This window comes from Phaseolus vulgaris, chromosome 1, assembly GCF_000499845.2.
Source record: "Phaseolus vulgaris cultivar G19833 chromosome 1, P. vulgaris v2.0, whole genome shotgun sequence".
Lineage (NCBI taxonomy): Eukaryota > Viridiplantae > Streptophyta > Magnoliopsida > Fabales > Fabaceae > Phaseolus > Phaseolus vulgaris.
The window spans coordinates 43,861,069-43,882,981 of NC_023759.2; the positions used below are offsets into that span (position 1 = coordinate 43,861,069).

The window sequence follows — 21,913 nt, forward strand, 5'->3', positions numbered from 1 at the left end:
TTGATGTGACTTTTTCGTTTTGCAATTTAATATACTATAGGTTAAATTGCAGTTTAATAGCATAACCACCTTAATGAAATTAATAACGAATCAAATACATAAGTATCAGTTACAAATTAATTACTTTGGGAAATTATGCACTGAAATTTATATTAAAAACTAGAAGGTTAAGAGTACTAAAGAGAAAATAATTCAAAGTAAACAGTAATTTTTTTTAAAAAAAAATTACCACCAATACCAGAAATTTTATTTTTTTAAGTTTCAGTAAAAAAAGAAATTAACATGATTCTATTTATAATAATTTGATTTGTTATTTGATAGACATTACATTGAATCAAATTAAAGTCTATCTTTATCTTAGTATATTACATTCATATCACATTCCGTAATAATTTTTTCTTCAAAAAAATGTTTTTAATAAGCTAGACATTTTCTTTTGATGATTTGACCTAATGTAGTTTTTTTAATTCTTTTAATTCTCCTATTTTTTCTAACATTTTAGGTTTGGCATCCCTTACTTTCTACTGCTCCTTTTTTTTTTTCTTTACATGTTTCTGATTTCTCGAATATATTTCCGAGTTAATTGAATCTTATTAAAATTTAACAATTTTTTTTTTCTTGATCTCCTTCTACACCTTCAAAGTCTCATGTTCTCAAGACATGCTACCCAAGTATAAAACTATTAATGAAAGAAATCAAATTACTTATTTTAAAAGTTGGAGGAAATCAATTAACTCGAGAAGAGTTCAAAGACCATAATTTCATTAAATGTAAATTAGATAAGCCAAAAGATCATTTATAACTCTTCTTCTATCATCAATAAAAGTGATATACCCCAAAAATGTCAAACAATCCTTTTCGTTAATAAATAATAAATCGAGGAAATTTTTTATTTGTCTTTTATGCGCTTCCACTAGGGAAACACTTATTTTTACATAAAAGGAATGAAGCACAGCAATGTAAAATTAATAAAAAAATAGAACAATAATGCTCAAACTAATACTTTGAAACGTAGAGTTGTATCTTCCTCTCATTTAGAGGCTGTAGCGGCCTTGCAGTCCTTATAGCATACTGTAGCAGAGTACATAATCAAGATTAATTCAAGATCAAATCCAACAACAAATTTTTAAGGAATAAAATGCTTTCTTTTTTAAAATTCCACCTTAAGTACTTAGAAGAAATTTACTTACATATTCAAGTACAGTATTCTTCAGTAGCTCCACTTGTATTCTTGAAACAGTTCTTATCTAATGAAATTAGGTAAAAAAGCACAATAAAATATAGTTAGTTACTACTATCTTTCTCTATAAATTCTAATTAATATTATCTTAAAGATTATATTTTTCCAACACATTTCAAATATGACAGATCAATTATATTCTCTTCTTTTTTAAAGGAGATGAATAATATAGATGTTAAAAAACTTAATTATGAATAAGAATGATAATGTATAGAAAAGGTATCTAAGTATACCTTCTTATCAATGGTCCAAATGATGCCTTCGGTGCAAGGAGGTGCAGTGAGTGATCCTATATACCTGTAGAACATCGTGCTACCCATCATGATCTCTGAGGGATCAATCTCCCCTATACTTTTCTCTTCGTCTTCTTGGGGAATGTCCATTAGGTATTCTTCCAACTGAAAAATGTATAAATATATTATCCATGCAATATTACATATAGCTTTTGTTCTTCCTTAATAGTAAATATTATTCCATGTACCTTAGAGAGCAATGGATCAGGAGAACCGTAGTTGTACAAAATACCAACAACAGCAGTCTTGTTTGTTCCATCAGGCTGTGGGCTAACATGCACCATGTGCAACTCCAAGTCATACCTTCCCAAAGCACCAAAATTAGAACAACCATCCATCAAAATATATATGAAACAACTACAGTACTACTACTAGTTTGTAACTCCAATATCATTTCAGGGTTCTTATCTCAGATGAAGACAAATTTATTCAAGTAAAACATTAATGAACTTCAAATCTTCTTAACCAAGTCTGAACTAAGCATCGTTGGTTAATTATATACTTGACCAAGTCAGTTTCTACTTCATAAAATTTAAAAAAAAAAATTGAGTTAAAAAACGAAAGATTTAGAATATTTATATTTGAGAAGAAAGAAAACGATCAGAAGTGATTGTGAAGGGAAATTAACCTTTGGCCGTCGATGGTATGTTCGGAGGGCCAGTGCCAATGGGCTTGTATGAGGAAGAAAGGTGATCCATCTATGTCTATTGAGCCTGCACCCCCTCCCCACTCCACCTGCAACAATAATGATGTTTAAGACTTCAATCAGAACGTAAAATTTTTAACTAGAAATCAAATTTAGTATAGTTGTTAAGATAATTATTGTTAAATTTAGTAAATTCATAATAGTTTCGTATTATGCTTTCTGGTTTATATACACATGCATGTAGGGATATAAGAGGGTGTGTGTATATGAGCAACCACCATTAACTGTGAGCGTTTTAGAAGAGGTTTTGTACTTACTGCAACATCATGACCTCTGTTGGAGACAGTAGCATATTGAGGGTTATAGGTCCAGTACACCAGACTCCCTAACTCTGGGATCACTTGAACACAGTTACTTGACAAATCAATAGGAGATTGCGTTTGCCCTATTTTACAGTCTGCCCATGCTTCTTTAATATCACCCCAGTATTCAGGCCCATTTCCACTATCTTTATCGTAACCATACTCTGAGCCATATGCAAAAACATATTTACATCAACAATAATCAATCATAGTTTATATGCTTCTTTGTTTTCATTTTTCTATGTTTCTTATGGAACTTTATATACCATAATCGTTGAATAATGAAGGTACACTTTTACGTATAAACCAAACTGGGAAATTGAAAACTTGTGAGAGAGGTTATTGCAACAAAATTTACCAGGTTCGGGAAGAGCTCCAGTTAATGTGGAACAAAATAAGATGGATATTAGTGAAATTGCAATCGAAATTCGCTGCATGTTTCAGGATGGTGGAGAAATTTCTTTCTGAGAGAATGTCTAGTGCCACAGAGATTATTAGTTCTTGGATATGTTGTGCGTGTGCTTGGGTATTTATACTGTGGCAAGAGTAGAAGAAGTGGTTGTGGATTTGGTCTGGTTGTGATTAATTAAGGAGGAACCTGCTTTGAAGTTTTCTTTATATCAATGTCACCAATGTTTTTTCTTTAATTAATTAATCTTTCTCCTTTCACCTTCTCCAATTAGCCTCTCATTTTTATGCTTGTTAATTTCCTGTTCTGGGTAAAAGATGAACGGAATTATTCTCTCATCTGATTTTTGTAAGATACAACATGGAATATTTTAGCCGTCAGAGTGGGAAAACCCAGTTCAATTGTCGCTTGTGGTTGACCTAGTTCGATGTTCAACCTTACGTAGAGAGGTAGTGTAAGAGAACTAAACTTATATTTGGACATGGTCATAGTGATCGCAACCACTGCACTGACTAATAATAAGGGGTAAATCAGTTCATAAACAAATTGCCATATATATAACATGTTGAAGGTATCAGATTGTTTATTGAACGAGTAAATAGTGTTGCTTAAGCTGATAAGAGATGTAATTGACCAAATTTGATAAGTATGTTATTGAACAAAGTTTTGTTTGGTGATTCAGACATAAACCTTTTTGAAGGTGTCAGATTGTTTAACAGGTAAATAGATGAAGTGATGTAATTCACGTCTCTATATATTATTTGCAAAGGGTCTGAACATCACCAACTGGGGTAACAATTATCCACCTTTCTTCCGATCACCTTAATTAGTAATATAAAAACTAAGTTTATGATGCATGCGACTTATCAATCAATATGGAAGAAAAAAACAATACTACATTTTCCTTTTGGAAATAAGGATGAACTGATCAAACAATATATATTTATTGTACATGCTACGATGTATATGTTCCACGAGATCATCTAAATCAATATACTATATCAATATCTTATCTGCATATGGCAGCCATGGATTTTTTCTTCTCTTGTGTATATAAATTCCTAGTTGACTTGCTAAATTCACTTGTAAAGAAAAGGACATTAAAATCCAGGAGATGCTTAAACATTTGCTATTGAGTTCTAATATTTTGACAACTATATCCACCTTAAATTAAAAAAAAAATCCCTTTAATGAAAATACATGCAAAATATAAGAAGTTGGATTTTTTTTCAAAATTAACAAAATTATAATTTTTTCCAAGTACTATATTAGTTACTCTGTTATAACGAGTAAGAAAGTTATTTTATTTACACTCTCTTATTTAGATTCTCCTATTCTCTTATTGACGGGTGAGATGGAACTTGAAGCATTATTGTATTAATATTATTTCTGTCCTTTAGATTAATAATATTTTTGTGATATTACATATCTTAATTCAAGAGATTAAGTTTTTTTTATATGGGTTAAGATATTAGTGTCGTAAATGTTTATTAATCTCTCGTTTCATTTATTTTTATTTTTGTGTCTTTTACTTTGGTCACTCTTATAATTTCTTTAACATTTCTTTCTCCTTTGAATGAAATTTTCTTCTTCTTTTATTTGGTTGAGAGATTTTTAGAAAAAAATTATCTTTATAAATAAAATAAAATGTTTTATTATAAAATAATTTTTTTTGAATAATTTTTAATTTTTTTACAAATATATGAGAATAATTCAATTATTTAAAATTATATAATTTTAATTTTTATTATAAATTAGGTTTTTTATATTTTCTTTTATTTCAAAATTATTTATATTTTTCTTTGGCTCGACTTTGGTTGATTATTGTCAATTCCGTTTAAGTTTAAACATTGTTAGCTAGCTTGTTAATGATGTTATGTTAAACACGATTTTTTTCTCAAGTAATATTAATTGGACTTACTTTAATCAAACTGATTTTTATGTCATTTAGAATTTTTTTTTACTGATAATAATGAGATTATTTTTCATCTAACGTGTAGTTCATAGTTTTTTAATCCGTATTAATATAGATTATTTTTTAGTTAATATTATTGAAATTATTTATTTGTTTATGTAGACCAGCACAATTTATGATTTCATATGTTTGGTAGAGTTTTCTTAACAAATATCAAAAAATATATATATATATATATATATATATATTTATATATATATATATATATATATTTATATATATATATATATTATTAACCAATTAATAAATAACTCTTGTATTTAGGATTAAATAAAATACACTATTCAAATAAAAAAGAATTTAAAATAAAAATAATATATTTTTAATCTTTCTAAAAATTATAAAATTCTTTATCCAAACACAAATGACCACGTATGTTTGCAATTTTTAAGACGGTTCATAGTTTGGTTCAAAAGAAAATTTACCCAAAACGATATCGAACTGAAAATTATTTGGAAAATGTTTTGTTCTAGTCAACTTGAGGTCGGTCGGCATCCAGATGAGTTCTTGGTGGTCTTTTTTCAAGTTCTAATGATTCAACCTTCTGGACACAAGAGACTTCTCCTGCGATGACACTCCGACGTTCAAGTCAATAAGAGCCTAAAATATAATGAGTATAATATAAAATAAGAGTTGAAAGTACTCTCTATGTTGTTTATTAGATTATATTATATTATCATTTCTGTAGAACATAATCTGATATATATAGATTGAATTGTAACTTCTCCACCTTTAGTCATGATTCTGTCTTAATTGAGTGATTAAGGCTAGTTGATTGAGATCTATTGACTTGTGCTCCCTCATAACTTTAGATACATAGGTCGGGAAACGACCATAAATGACCAATCATCAGGTTAAGCCCATGACCTAACATGCCCCTAGCTTCAGGCATAAGCCAATGAGGTTACGATGAGTTTGAAGGTCGAAAGATAAAGCATTTGTTATATTTCATCGAATTAGCACATGAGCTTACAAGATCGAATAATTTCAATAACTAAACTATTTATAAATTTATTGAAGTGGTCTTATATTAAAAAAAGGGAATTGTAGCAAGTTCTTGAACTTTTTATTTAAAAGTTGGCTTTGCTACAAGGCTAAACAAACAAATTTTTATAGATAAAAAATATTGTTCTATTTTTTTCTCTCTTTAATGCACACAAACCTTTTTCTTTTAATTTTGTTTAAAATCTTTTTCCAATTTTTTTTTCTATTTCAAAAGGAAAAATCATGACAAAAAAACTTTAATAACAGTACTTTTTATTTCTAATTAAAACGTTTTTTCAAAAATTAAATTTAAAATTTTCTTTGAAATTTGTAATTTCTTCTTTTTTTTAATCATTTGAAAACGTTTTCTTTACTATAATATGATAAAATATACATTTTTTTACTTGAACACAAGTATAAATAATGAATAAAAGCTTGTTATTTATTTTAAATATATTTAAAAGCAAAATATAATAGAATAATGTTTATGATTTAAAATTAAAAATGTTCATTTTTAAACACGATTTATTAATTAAAAAAAAATCTGGAAAACACTTCCTTCCAAACTAACTCAACACTCTTTTTTTCAGTTTTTATTTCCTGAGTCTCTGTATATAAGGGGTTGATCCAAGAAAAAAGGGGAGTGCGATTGTGGAAAAAAAGAGGAAAGAAGCAACAAGAGAAAAGGGATGACGGTGAAAGAGAAGAAAGAAACAAGAGAGTGAGTAAAAGAAAAAAGCGAAAGAGAGAAGAGAGAAAGAACAGAAAAGACAAAGAAGATTGCAAAGCTTTTTGAAAGGCAAAGAAGCTGAGCCAGGGATCCTCTTCAAAAACCAGACATCAAACGTTGTTCTCAACTCTCCACACTTACATTGGAAAACCAAAATTCTGAATTTTGATACAAGAGTTATCGTTTTGTTTTGCTGGTCTCGAGTTTTTCTTTCATTTGCAATGCATAAGAGTGAAGAATGCTACTCTCATATGCTTATCGTTTATCATTCATGAGACCGATGCCATGGACTTTGAAGCGTGAAGGAACATTTCTTGGAACTCATTATGAAATCACACTGTGTTGGAGATCCTACATCGACTAGAGATTAGAGCCTTTCATTGTATATAAGTGGGTGCAAACCTCACCTCATTGAGCCGGTTTTATGGGGTTGAGTTAGGCTTAAAGTTCACTTTGTAATATGGTATCAGAGCCATTTCGAGCCTATCTTAGCGAGTATTTGTTGGGCCGGGGGTGTGTTGGAGATCTCACATCGACTAGAGATTAGAGCCTTTCATTGTATATAAGTTAATATTAAAAAACTTATTATTTTATTATAATATAATCGATTTTATTTATTTATTTTAGTATTAAAGAAACTTTAATTTTTTTAAATCCTTTATTACAGTTTTAAAATTTGAATGCTGATATTTTGATAATTCTGTAACATATTAAAATTACATAGTTTTTGTTGACATTCTTTTTTTTTCATTAATTACAATTATATATTGTTATTAATATTATAATTAAATATTTTTAAAATTGTTAATAAATTTATCTAATATTTAATTTGTATATTTTATATTGTATATATATAATTATATTAATAATTATAATAGTAATAAAATATAAAAATTGACTGATAATTTAAATAATTTATATATTTTAAAAATAATGTACAACTTAAAACAAATTCAAACCAAATATTGTTACTTTCACCACTTTCAGAAAATGCATAAAAAAAAAATTGGATAAAATAAAATCATCCTAGGTGAAATCACTACAAATCTCTTCATTTATATGAAGAATCAAAATCTGATCTTATCCTCTCCACATTCCCTCTCTCACTCTCAAAACCACTATAAGACTTATTTTATTTTTACATTTATAAGAAATGAGTTATAGTTATAATTTTTCTTTATAGGTATGGGATATAAAAGTTAAATTTTCTGGTTTAACATTTTAATATAAATAGTTTATTAAATGTAAGTTGATTAAATTTTGCACCAATTTCTTTAATATAATTGTGTAGTTTATACTATTTATATTAAACAATCACTTTAAATATATGTATGACTATATATATTGTCTTATATATAGTTTCTATTAATTAAAATCCGTATCTATACTTTAATATGATAAAGATAACATTTTATTCATTTTACACTACTTCTATGCAATCGTTCTATAATATTGATGTATAGTTGACACTATATTTACTTATTGTAGGTCTCATAAGTGCATTAATTTAAAATTTATATATTATAAAAGACTATACTAAAATATTATTTATAGTATGTATTTTGTGTTTATAGCTACATCAGAACTAAAACATTCTACCAATCATACTTGTCACCACAAGTTTTGGAAATGACTCAATACACTCTTAATCAACTTAAGCTGGTGGCATAAAAGAGATGGACAATAATTATCTATAACTACATATAAAGAAATAAGATTTTTTTTTCTAAGTATTCTATAAATCTAATTTTAAATCTGTCATATTATTCATTTTCCACAATTTCATTATATTCTTTAAATTATTCACATATCAACACAACACTTCTATAATCAATCATTGTTTGTTTTAACCATAATATTATTATTATTTATTTTAAAAAAATAAAGATAAAAGTATCTTTCATTATTATAATACTAATAATAAAAATAAAAATTAGTAAACTTTAATAGAGATGTGGGGGGAAAGAGAGAAAAAAAAAAACAAAAAGAGATATTTGCAAAATGTGACTGGTCTTGTAACTATCAAAAGAACAAATAAAAAGGATAATTGCTAATAGAAGGTGACAGCCACCCAACGGACCACAAATAAGTCACTAAGTTTAAAGAGGGAAGAAATGTAGAAAAGGAACAAAATTAAGAAAATGCATATAAGAAAAAAAAGAAATTTTTAAAATTATTTTTAAGCATATGAATCAAAGTAAGTAAAAGTAAAAAAAAATGTTTCTTCTCTCCTCCATTTTCCACTAATAAAATATACCAAAAAAAAGTTACAAGGAAAACAAAAGCCAAAACCTGGCTCTTAGTTTGTGTCAACTTGAGTCATTCGTTTAGAATCTTGAGTTTTTGTAGTACGTGTCACCATTAAAACCACACATCCAATATCAAGTGAAAGTTCAAAACAATTTCACTTTACCAAATTAGGATAAGGTTGTATAATTTTTTTTCACAAAAATTTATAGGAGTGATGATAGTCATATAGTACTCTAAAATTATAAAAAAAATGAATTAATAAAGATTTTAATCGGAATTATGTCATTGTCAAATCCTCATGTTGATAGTTTAAAAAAATTATATCCTAAAATCATATATATGAGAGAGAGTGATAATATTTAAACTTGTATCTCTTTAAACTTGCAATGGTTTAGATTTAAGACAATGTCTTATTTTGATACTTTCAAATGAGATTGTATTTATATAAATTTTTCATAATTCTAATTAGTATCCTAATAAGATTAGTTCAGAAAATATAATTAATACAAAATTATGAAAACATGATATTTAATATCTTAATAAACTTTCTTCATTATATTGAATAAAATATATTTATTAATCAATTATAAAATCCACAATTTTAATTCAAAATATGAAGTTGTAGATACACGCGCCTTAATGACTACATAGTATTTACTATATACCAAAATAATTGCATAGTAATTTAATTACAAGTACACATTTAATATATTTTAACTACAAAAAATTACAAATAAGAAAATGATAACAAGTTACCTGTTAAAGAATTAGAAATGAAAAGTATTTATGGAAAACAATATTACTTAAATATTCAAATAATTTTCTTTATCCAGAGTCTCTATCCATGGGCTAAGAATCAAATACAAAAAGAAAAAAAATACTATAAGAGATTTAAGAAAGGGAAATTATTATAGTTTAAAATATAATTTACTGTGACATGTTTTTGTAAAAAATATTGTTTTTATTAATTTTTGAAAGTTGATATTTAACCTCATAAGTTACAAAAACTTTGTCAACTCATTTTATTTCTCTCTGTCCAGTATTCATTTTATAGTACTCCATATTAAGTACATTAATCACGTATTAAAGAATTATTTTTCTAGATAGTTTTTTTAATAGGCATTAATTATTTTCCTAGTTTTGTAAGAATGAAAGTTTTAATATAATAGTACATATTTATATTTTGTTAAAAAGATATTTAATTTCTTGTGGTCACATAATAAAGTTCCCTGAAAAAAATATTTGATTATATTTTTTGATCTCTTTGTGGTGCTGATTGATCTCGCGTGAATATAGTCTTATTCCTGGACCTGGTTACCCTGTTCATTTGTAGGGACCATATGGTTTAACTCAGCAATTCAACACACACATAAACCATGACATTCTTAATTTACCTTGGTGGGTGGGCATAGTAAAATAGTAAAAAGTAACACTCTCTCTCACCAACCAACACCAAACTACAAAACCAAAATCTAATCCAAACCTTAAATTTTACTACCTTCGCACTTCACACCAACTCCAACACTTCTTCTCCATCTTCTTCTTCCATGGCAGCCACCTCAACCTCACTGGCTTCTCAACTCTACATTGGCCTGCGCCGGCCCTGCCCCAAGCTCGATTCTTTTAATTCTCCATCTTTTTCTGCCTTCGGCCCCAATATTCGCCTATCCCTCTCTCCTCCGAAACCCTCACGCTCCGTTGTCGCCATGGCCGGCTCTGGCAAGGTGCTTTTGCTTCTTCTTTTATTCTTTTTAAAAAATCCAACTTTATTATTCTTATCATTACCCTTGATCGTTAAATAAAACTTGTCTCTGTGATTTCGGTGGGGAATGTATTTCTCTTCAATGGGTTGGGTTGGGTTGGGTTTACGCAATTCCATCAAATCCTGTTAGCATCCCTGCATTATTAGCCACTAAGTAGCCGAGGTTTTTTTTTTTTCAATTTTTGATTTTTGGTTATATATTGCTTTATCTTTTAGTGGTTGGTTGTCCATTTGCCGTTTGGTGTATTGATCTTTTCTTCCTTTCTTCGATGTTGCAGTTCTTTGTTGGCGGCAACTGGAAGTGTGTAAGTATCTTTCCCTCAAACTGTTTTTGTATTTTTGTTAAAATGCAATGTTTATTTCTGGTGATTCAGTACTTGAGTAGTTGATTGATTTTATATTCTATTTTAGCATTAGAATGTTATAACAGCACACTATTGGAAAGTAAATTATGCGCCATGGCTCTCGGCCTATGTTTTGGTTTTGAGTAAATAACCAATGCAATCACTTTTCCTTGTAAGTATTAAACTCATTGTTTCTGGATTATGCATCTGGTTAAACTCACCACACTTTGCTACTTATGTCCTGTGACTTACCTTTTTCTTTAGCTTCCCCTAGCAAGAGCATCCTAGAGCTCGTTTTCAACCCTTTGTTCAAGCTTTCTTTTCATTTTTTATTTTTAGCACTAGTGTCCTTGGGCCATTTCTTTCCATCTGTCATACCTTGCTTATATCTAAGGAATGAACTCTACATTAAAGGACTACAACAACATTTTCGTTCCCCTTGATCACCGTGGGAGCAGCACAAACTTGGATGATTACTGTCTTAAATTAAAAATAAAGTTTTCTTGTGACTTCATTTCTGACTGTAAGAAGAATTTCTTCATACTTCATCAATTATCCTATTTGTATAAAATAATGAAATTGTTCTCTTGTAGTCCTACCTGTTACTTGAAATAAGCCCTTTTTGTATTGTTCAGTAGTTTTTGTTCTTTTGTTTGATGTGCTCAACCACTGATAATATCACGGTTCAATCAATTACTAATTCAGTGTACTCTGCACATATCTATTTCTGATTTTAATTACTTTTGTTGTTTGCTCTAGAACGGAACAAAAGATTCCATCAGTAAGCTTGTTGCTGACTTGAACAGTGCAAAATTGGAGCCCGATGTTGGTGAGATGTGTTCAATCTTTATTAATGTGTTTCTCGCTAATAGCTGTAGAAGACTACTAAAAATTATGTTATGCTTCTTCCCTACTCAGTAAACCTAAAATAATTTGTTGAGATTGAACGTGATATTTTCTCTGCATGCCAATGTCGTGACACATTTGGGGTCTGGTTACGAAGTGCTGAAAAAATTATATTATATTTTCTGGTTGTAAATGCTCAAATTATTTGTGTCAAAAGGAAATGGACATAGTTCTCTATTGGCCATTCCCAGTACCAAAAAGTGGCAAAATGCATGGAACCCCCTTCCAACTATGGGTCATTTGCAGAGAACTCCCTTGTAGTTTGAAACTCACCAACATGATTCATCGAACTTATCAAACTATACAATGACTCCTCACAGGGTGTTTTGGGCGCATGAACAATAAGGTTGATATGCATTATTTGTTTGACATGTGCTGTGTGTGTTGGTGTGTTTCAAAGAATAAGTAAATTTGCAACATATGATCCACATTTGGAGAGGTTCCTTCTTTTCTGGTCCCCCAAAAAATTATATTGAGTACTTGTTTGAAGTTCAAAAACTCTTAATTAATAACCTTGAAAGGTTATCCTTTATGTTTGGTCGTCACAACCATTTCCATTTTGAGATGTACAGATGTTGTTGTTGCACCTCCGTTTCTATACATCGATCAAGTGAAAAGCTCACTTACAGACCGGATAGAAATATCTGCCCAGAATTCTTGGGTTGGTAAAGGTGGTGCTTTCACTGGAGAAATCAGGTTAGCTTGCTCTTTCCTGTCGAGTGTTAATTAATCTAGGGTTTCATTTTGTTTTTCGAATATCATTTTTAGCAAGTTGGATGATTGCCGATACTATTTCTTTTATGTTCACACTGTCCTTCTTGCTGCTTTCGATGTGATTCCAATGTTTAAACCAAATATGTAATTGTCTTCTGGTATGCTACAATTTAACAAGTTAATTCAGTTACTTTGTTATTAAAATCTGACCTTTGTAGTGTGGAGCAACTGAAAGATCTTGGATGCAAGTGGGTTGTTCTTGGACATTCTGAGCGAAGACATATTATTGGAGAAAAAGATGAGGTCAAGCAAATTTAGAAATCATTTCTACAACATTTTTGCTAGAGAATATGATCAGTATATTTGCAAGAGATGATAAATATTTTAGATATTAACTGAACATTGTCAACTCCAGTTTATAGGAAAGAAAGCTGCCTATGGTTTGAGCCAGGGTCTTGGAGTGATTGCATGCATAGGAGAATTGTTAGAAGAAAGGGAAGCAGGGAGAACTTTTGATGTTTGCTTTCAGCAATTGAAGGCTTATGCTGGTAGGTGCAAGCTATGTTTCCTGTATAATCCATTTTTTTTGGGGGGGACAAAAGGGGTAGGGGGGTTTCTGATCGCCTACATAAAATCCATTGTCGCTTATATGCAGATGCTGTTCCTAGTTGGGACAATATTGTTATTGCGTATGAACCTGTATGGGCCATTGGAACTGGCAAAGTGGCCACTCCCCAGCAAGCTCAGGAAGTACACGTAGCTATTCGGGATTGGCTGAAAAAGAATGTGTCCGAGGAAGTTGCATCTAAAACTCGAATTATCTATGGAGGTAAATAGTTTGTTGTACCTGTAATTGCATTGTGAACTTATGACAGTGTTATGGAAATTTAAGATATGCCATGATTTAATAAGGTTGCATGTTTTATTCAATGTCATGTATACTTCGGCCGAGAAAATAAACTTTGCAACCATCCTCATTATTTTCCATCTGACCTTTCTTATGATGCACTCTATAAGAAGAGCATAGCAAAATCATGTACTCTCACAATCAATGAACTGCTTGCCATTTAGTGATAGCTGATATACTTGATAGGTTTAAAGTTGTGCACAAAATGTCTTGTTAACATTAGATTGTTCCTGACCTTGTCTATTGCAAAATGTTAGTTTAGGTTCAGTATATTTGACCACTTGAGGATATAGTACTAATTTGAATGTAAAACTTGACCATCTCTGGAGACCCCCTTACATTAAATCTATCTGTTTTCAGGGTCTGTAAATGGAGGGAACAGTGGTGAGCTCGCAAAGCAAGAAGATATCGATGGATTTCTGGTTGGAGGTGCTTCATTGAAGGTACATACATAGTTTGTTTGACCAAAGTAATCATAGGATGAGTTAAGGAAGTGAGGTAATTATTTATACTTACAAGTTGATGTCGTTGAGGTGCAGGGTCCTGAGTTTGCTACCATTGTCAATTCAGTCACATCCAAGAAAGTTGCGGCTTGATTACTTATTGTAGATTGGGCAATATGAGAGGGCAAGTCTGAAATGTGGCAATAAATAATATATATGGCTATGTATTATAATCATAACAGTATGCTTTCAAAATTACTCACTGCATAATTTCTTTTCAATCATTAGGAGTGGCATCCTGAGTTTTCCAAAGAGCCAGTATTTTCTTTCAATTAGAGATACAGAGAGGCAATAAATTTTAAATGTTTCTGAATTATTGTTGTTTTTTCATAACGTCACTGTTAAATCCTGAATTTTATTTTCTTTTGATTGTCACCCTCAGTGACGTGGTCTACATTTTGTGACTAGAAATACACCTTCATAAGTTTGTTCACTTTCTGCGTATTGTGATGCAGTCTTACATACTTTTTTTAGCTTTCACTGTTTTTGCTGATGCGTTATTTATGCCAACTCAAATGTGATGCTTTGTCTTTGTTTTTACCGATCAACTCAGATTAAAATAAAGGGGAGGAATATGTGCATAGAAGAAGACAGTAGCATATAATATACCTAATCAATTATTTTTTTCTAATTTGTTTCATAATAATTTTTATATTACGTAATAATAGATTATAATTAAAATTAAAGTAATAAATATTAATATTAATTATTTAAATAAATTAAAATTCAATATTTAATGAAAATTAATTTATACCAGCAAAAACAATTTGGTTATTTCATAAATATATCACTTTATAATTTTTTGATTTATAATATTAATTAAATTATTTACAAAGATTATAGTTATTTACTCTTTATTTTTCATTCTTTTTTTTTTAATTTAAACAACTACACTTTTCACTCTTTTCTTTAATTTTTTTTTACTTTCTCAATTTCACTCCTCTGTCCAAGCACAAGGCTAAATTAAAAAAAAATCACATTGAGGAGAGAGTCAAATCTTAAGCTTAAATTTTGGATTACTTTCATGGATCGCTAATGCGAACGCTAGAACTGGATAGTTCATAGCCGAGTCAATCTATTAACACCCTAAAATGTTTTAACCTTTTTAGCATTATTCATAATTAATTAGCATACCATGATTGTTTTACATTAAACTAATTTTATCTTTCAATCGAACAATTCAGATAATTCAAATAAAGTATATTTAATAAGTCATTTAGTTTATAATATTTTATGAACTGCAAAGAAAAGGAAAAGAATTGCACAGGAACCTGGAGGCATCATCGAAGAGAATTAAACCAATGGGAGGGACGGGACTATCTAACATGTTCCAGTGAGGCTCAGGATTGCACAAAACATCACCATATGCGTTTATTCTTATTTACTTACTATCATACATACTATTTTAGTTGATTCATTTGTTAGTTTGTTTGTATATTTAATTACTTTATAAAAAGAGTAATATTGTAAATAATATTTAGTGTTTTTTTTTCTGAGGAATAATAGAAGTAGAAGTATTGTTTTTTCTCTTCTCTGTTTTTGTTTATTCCTTCCTCCAACAAGTGATATCTAGAGTAAAAGATTGGTGACTTTACAAAAGTTACAGTCATGGTTTCATCAAATGGAGGTCGAGATTTTCTATCTACCTTACCAATTTTTGATGGTAAAAATTATGACTATTGGGTTGTATGAATGAAAATTATTCTTGGTTTTCAATAAATACTACTAGAAATGGTGAAGGAAGGCATTTGTGAATTTAAATAAATGGAAGTGGAGAATATGCATCCCAAGAATTTAAATCCTGTTGTGTAGAATATGGCATTCAACATCATATACCCCACAGTATAATGGTATGGCAAAAAGAAGAAATAAAATTATTCTTGACATGATAAGAAGTATGCTAAAGCAAAAGAAGCTTCCACACTCATTCTGTGAGGAAGCAATTTGTACTGTAATTTATGTATTGAACAAGTTGTCTACAAAGAAGTTGAAGGAGAAAGTTTCAAAAGATGTTTGGTTTGGCGGAAAACAAACGGGGAACCATCTAAAAAAAATTGGTTCACTATGTTTGAGACATGTTCTAGATACTAAAAGGGAGAAGTTGCAAAATAAGAGAGGTTACAATCCTAGCAGAATATCATTCTAGATGAGCCTATAAACTTTATGATCCAACAACTAAAAAAATATGTATTAGTAGATATGTGGTTGTGAATGAAAAATTATGGGATTAGAGAACTCATAAAAACATTCTCACAATTAACATTGTTCCAATATTAATTGAAGATTTAGAAGAGAAGCATGGTAGTGAATTTGACAATATAGCAGCTCTCATTCAGTCATATGAATAATTTAGGTAGAAAAATTTATCAATAACAGTTGTAGATTTTGAAATATTTATTGACAATGCATTAACAAATGAAGGGATTTGGTGCATTTTTTTTTAGGCTAAACGGTTGTGTGGAATCAATGAATCAAGAATTATGGAGAGCTACAATGATAAAAGAACTACAAGCCATAGAGAAAAACTAGACATAGTTTATAACTGAACTACCATTTAACAAAAGATCAATAGATGATAAATGGATATTTAAGTTGAGGTTTAATCATGATGGATCAATTGTGGAACATAAGACAATATTGGTGGCTAATGAGTTCTTATAGAAATAAGGTCTTGATTATTTAGAAGTATTTGTTCCAGTTGCTGTAATTGATACAATAAGGCTAGTTATAACATTGGAAGTGAAAAAGGGTGACCCTTGTTTTAGTTATATGTTGAAGTCAGCCTTCTTAAATGTCCACTTGAGGGAAATGTATATGTTACACAACCACCTAGATTGGATATTGAATGCAGTGAAAATAAGGTGCATAAGTTGAAAAAAGTCTTCTATAACTTGAAATAGGCCCCTAAAACTTGGAATAAGATGATAGGTTCTTTTATGACGAAATATAATTTTCAAAAATGCATAGTGTACCATGCAAAGCTATGAAATTATGTGAATTTGCTATTGATGTACATTTAAGTGATCTCACTGAAAAATAACATTTTAAAACTTTATTGATGTCCGAATTTGATATGATAGATTTGGGAAAGATGAAATATTTCTTGAAAATGAAGTTTGTGAAAAACTGCAAAGGAATCGTGCTTCATCAGTAAAAACATATTATTGAGATATTGAGAAAAATCAATATGAAAGATTGTAATGTTGCAACAACTCCAACAAATATGAGTATAAATGTTTAAGAATTGGATGAAAAAGAAGTGGTTGGTTCATTGATATATCTTTGCGTAGGCTTGAAAGACTTATACTATTAGTTTATAACAAGTTAGCTATAAATCTAGCTAATAATCATGTATCACATGACAATTTTATAAGGAACAAGTTAACAATGAAAGGCTGAAACTATGAAACTAGTATATAATTCCATTGAATAACAGGTAGCTGATTTATTAGCTATACCTACGAAGAGAGACAAGTTTAAAAGAGTGAGAGTTTTAGGTGTAATATCTTTGAATACTTAGTTCGTACTATTAATTACTCTATAATTAGAGTAATGTTGTAATTAATTTTAAGTGTTTTTTCTAAGAAATAATAGAAGGAGAAGTATTCCTTTCTTTCTTCTTTGTTTTCTTTTCATTCTATCCTCCCATACATTTCCATCTAAGTCATAAAAGTAAAAATAACTAATTTAATTAATAATAGTAAATATATCTTAATATATATATATATATATATATATATATAATTGTCATTGTTATTCATATGTTAAATATTATGAGTGCAATTTTCATTGATTTTAATAAAGAATTTTCAGTTTTAAAATAATCAACACATTACAAATTAGGTCTCATTAAAAGATACCGTTAAATTAGATCTAAGTAGGAGAAAAAGGTCCTGGTGAATGAAATGTTACTCACGAGAGTTTCATATACAATATACTATATCATACATTCCCTTTAGAGATAAGACCCATCTTCGTCCTTTTCTTGTTCTCTATTCAGATTCAATCAACAATTAATATGATATCTTGGTTGCCTTTGTGAGACAGTTTATCACTAAGCATGAAACTCCTAAGAACTTGCACACCATTGCTAAAATTACAAGAACAAATCTTGAAGACAATTCTAGGAAGCTTCTATAATGAAGCAACTTTACTTCCTAATTTTACACTTATTCGAGTCCATCACGAAAGACATTTCACTTTATTTATTCCTAATCAAGGCAATACCAAACAATAGAGAAGAGTTTAAGATTCGTACGACAAAACATGTTTATTTAGAGATAAACAACATATTAGCCAAATTGAAATTATAATGCCAACACTCTCATCCCACTAAAAGCCGAGGAAAAACAATAATCAAATAAGTGACCGAAGTCAAAAAAAATAATGAACCATATAAGAGAAAATTGAACCATTATGTTCCGTTAGTTACAAATCAAGCAAAGATTAATGATGAATTTTATTTAACTATATTTACACAAGTTCCATGACCATCTGCATTGAAGAAAAAAATGTAGATAAAGATATGAAAAAGTATTAATACTTATAAATAGAACACTACCGATTGATATCGGTTGTAAAATTGGAAAAGAAATGTAATACACCTTTTATTATTGATAGCTTGACTAAAAATTATAAATCAAAATTATATATGAACTAAGAAATGACAATCATAATTTTTTTTTTGTATTATTAAAAATTATAATTAATAATAAAAGAAGTGTTAGAGATAATATTACTCATATTGTTTCACAAAATATATAAGTACAATTCATAGGGCCCAATACGCTCACAATTCAATCTTGAAGTTTTTCTTCAGTTGAATTCATTTACCTCAAACTTTTCGTCTAGATTTTATGTCTGTTCGTAAATAGTGGTAGATCTCTGCCCTGGTTTACTTTTTGTATTCAAACACAGGTACGTTTAACTTTAGTGGGAAGTGAACATTATTTGAATATTTGATTACTAGAAAACTTTTAGAGAAAAAAAGTGTTTTTAATCGATAATGTGCTTGCTGAAAAGTAGAGATTCATAAAAATTACGCTTTTATGTGCTTGTGAATGCCATTTGCTAAGAAATTTAGCAGTTTTAGTTAGATACTTAAAAAATCAATATAACACTATTTGGCATTAGCTTGGGAAATGTTTTAGTGGCCCCAGTTGAGAAAGTATATGTTGTCCAAACTATTCACAGAGTATATAGTAAAATAGTGCATTATGAGTCTGAGTTGTGCAGAATGCAAAAGTCTTCAGAGTTATTCCACTGTTTGATATGCATCCAAATATGCTGTTTTGTTTTGTACTTGCAATTACAAAAATTGTCATGTGCTGTCATGTTAATGCTCTTATTGAATTGAAGAAAGGGGAACCATGCCTTCATTTTTAAACTATTATTATAAACTACACCATTTTTTTTTTAATTTTTTGTGTGCAAAAGACCAATGTTACCTACTTCCGACGAATCTTTGACAGATAAAGTTGGTTGTACATTCAGATAGTAGTTGTGGATGCAACAATTTGTGATTTTGATTAGTTGGATAAGTGTTCATAGTTGAACAGTTTGTGATTCGAATAGTACAAAATTTAGTTTTATTGCTTCAAAATTCACTGCTTGATATTAGAAACAAATTGAATAGCTGTCTTTTGGGGCACGCAGAAACAAAAGGCGATGGAACAGAAGATGGTTGGAGGGTAAAAAAATAAAGCAACCGGAAATCACGAACAGCACCGAAGAATTATTGAGATTGGTATTGTTTTTGCTTTCTAGATCTGTCTATTAAGGTTGCATGTGAAACCCGAGAATAAGGACCCCTACAGTGTATAGTGATCTACGGCTCCTGTCTTATTCATTGTAACAGAGCCAGTCACACAATTACGAGAAATGCCGAATGATTAACATTAATTAACATGGTTAGACACATGCAAAGTTTTCCCTTCACGCATCATATTCACAGGTGCTATCAGATTATTTATGACTGAATCAAAAAGAGTGCCTTGTGCTAGAATTTTAAGTGTGAATCTAGTCTTAGAAATGACAAAGTTCACTAACATAAGAAAGACTAACCCGTTCTCTTAAAATTTGGATTTTAAATGATAATTTCTGATATGGTTGGCTCATGATTCATCAGTGTTGTACCTCCCAGAGAATCCCCTTGAAAGACCCAAAAGCTATAATATGAAAATCGGTTCTAATTCATTGATTTAATTCTAATCCCAATGAATAACTTTATCCATAGAAATTAATGTTAAGTGAAATTGCTTCCTTTACCAAATCGATGAATGAGGCCTCCAAAGTCAAATGAAATAAAGCTGCAGATTATCCTAAGTCACGGGAAAGGATAGACATCAACTACTTGCTCTCTTTTCTGGACTGTGAGAGCTGTGCCTACAATGCATGTAACATCCAATAATTTATTTACACTTTGTCCGAGTTCTGTATTAGGTAGAAGGAGCAAGTGTTTATATCAGTATATAAACAGAAAAATTCAATATATCTAAGTGAAAAAGATTTTCAGGTTTATGTTTTCTTAAGATCTTAGATGAAGATGAGGTTATAATGTAATTGGTTTTTTTTTTTTTCTTCCCTCATGTCTATCAAGAGGTATGAAAGCAAAAGATTAAATGAAAGCAAAAGATTAATTTTAGTGAAAAAATTGGAGTAGATGAATTTGAGGTTTGCAGATCTTATTAAAAAAAAGGTCTTTTTGAAAGATTGCAAGTGTCCTCATTGTGTTCACATATTACTAGGATCAATTGTATATGTGAAAAGCTATAAAATGTTTAGCAGAAATGGAAGTAAAGGATTATAGTATGGTCTAATAAATAAGAGATTTAGGTGTTTAATTGTCTGGATGGAGTGGACCATAGCCCCATTTCCATAATGAAAAAGTGTCTTGGAGGGACAATTGACAATGTGGAATGCATAAAGTGAAAGATCTGTTTGGTTTGGATACTAGTCTTTCCAACGCTTTCTTTCACGTGCTGTGCTGCTTGGCCATCTCATCATTGGTGGGCAATATGCATAATCCATCAATTTATCTTCACCAACAACATTTCTCCATTGTATACCCATATTTAAGACAAAACTACCAAAACCATGTCTAACACAACTTGCGCCCATTTTTATTTCATCTTATCCCAATTGGACCATGTCACTTCAAATAAAAAAATAATATCTTTACAATCTTCTAGTACTCTACCATTTTTACTTATACATCCTTATCACATCACATAGTAGCTGATATATTTTTTTTATGAAAAGGATGTAAAGTCATCACTCTATGTGTTCCATGGTAAAAAGTACAGTGGAAAAGGAAACAGTATAGTGATAATTTGAATCAAAATAAATATAAAACATAACGTTGTACATTGTCTAATCTTATCATATAGAATCTTGCTTTTTTTATCCAATTCTTGACAATATTAGATAAAATAAATACAATAACTTCACATATTGAATGGCTCTGAAGGGTGCATTCTTCCCAAACAATAAGTTTGTAATTAATGAGCACATAAAGAAGACTAACGAGAGATGCATAGCTATATGGTTTAGTTCCTTTCTCTAATCATCACTCTACAATCATTCTTCCTCGTTTTTAATAGTGTGATACTGTGGTCGGTACTTGTACGTCTTCGTTAGGGAAGTGAATTACCCCATCCACGCTGATGGACCACTTGTTGCATGTGCCTCAACTATTCTCTCTCTCATTAAGACCTTTTGTCGCGTACCATGATTAACTATTTTTCGTTTTTGTTCATTGTCGCAATGATTAACAGATTAAGGGTTAACAAATTAGCAATGATTAACAGATTAAGGGTTAACAAAATAGAACTGTGCATGAAATTAGGAAAAGAGAGGAAAGCTTTTCAATAGAGAGAAGAAGCCGCAG

At 29.8% G+C, this 21,913-nt stretch overlaps 2 protein-coding genes across 2 annotated transcripts; one reads left to right on the forward strand and one right to left on the reverse strand.

The window, feature by feature from the left end:
• Positions 1-843: 843 nt before the first annotated feature.
• LOC137815391 (alpha carbonic anhydrase 7-like) lies at positions 844-3,053 on the reverse strand. Its single transcript, XM_068618533.1, has 7 exons — positions 2,900-3,053; positions 2,497-2,705; positions 2,162-2,268; positions 1,722-1,836; positions 1,474-1,638; positions 1,191-1,247; positions 844-1,071 (listed from the first exon to the last, which is right to left on the reverse strand). The coding sequence occupies exons 1-7, from the start codon at positions 2,976-2,978 to the stop codon at positions 997-999; spliced, it is 807 nt and encodes a 268-aa protein (XP_068474634.1). The 5' UTR covers positions 2,979-3,053; the 3' UTR covers positions 844-996.
• Positions 3,054-10,210: 7,157 nt separating this feature from the next.
• Positions 10,211-14,338, forward strand: LOC137814486 (triosephosphate isomerase, chloroplastic). Its single transcript, XM_068617260.1, has 9 exons — positions 10,211-10,613; positions 10,930-10,956; positions 11,755-11,824; positions 12,474-12,597; positions 12,834-12,918; positions 13,031-13,163; positions 13,271-13,444; positions 13,883-13,965; positions 14,062-14,338. The coding sequence occupies exons 1-9, from the start codon at positions 10,437-10,439 to the stop codon at positions 14,116-14,118; spliced, it is 930 nt and encodes a 309-aa protein (XP_068473361.1). The 5' UTR covers positions 10,211-10,436; the 3' UTR covers positions 14,119-14,338.
• Positions 14,339-21,913: the final 7,575 nt, after the last annotated feature.

What these genes read in the sequence shown, in the direction of transcription:
- LOC137814486 (XM_068617260.1), top strand. Translation starts at nt 10,437, where the DNA reads ATGGCAGCCACCTCAACCTCACTGGCTTCTCAACTCTACATTGGCCTG. An exon ending in AAAATTGGAGCCCGATGTTG is followed by an intron (nt 11,825 to 12,473) that starts GTGAGATGTGTT and finishes TGAGATGTACAG; the next exon opens with ATGTTGTTGTTGCACCTCCG. An exon ending in GCAATTGAAGGCTTATGCTG is followed by an intron (nt 13,164 to 13,270) that starts GTAGGTGCAAGC and finishes GCTTATATGCAG; the next exon opens with ATGCTGTTCCTAGTTGGGAC.
- LOC137815391 (XM_068618533.1), bottom strand. Translation starts at nt 2,978, where the DNA reads ATGCAGCGAATTTCGATTGCAATTTCACTAATATCCATCTTATTTTGT. An exon ending in TGGAGCTCTTCCCGAACCTG is followed by an intron (nt 2,706 to 2,899) that starts GTAAATTTTGTT and finishes CATATGGCTCAG; the next exon opens with AGTATGGTTACGATAAAGAT. An exon ending in TTTGGACCATTGATAAGAAG is followed by an intron (nt 1,248 to 1,473) that starts GTATACTTAGAT and finishes TAATTTCATTAG; the next exon opens with ATAAGAACTGTTTCAAGAAT.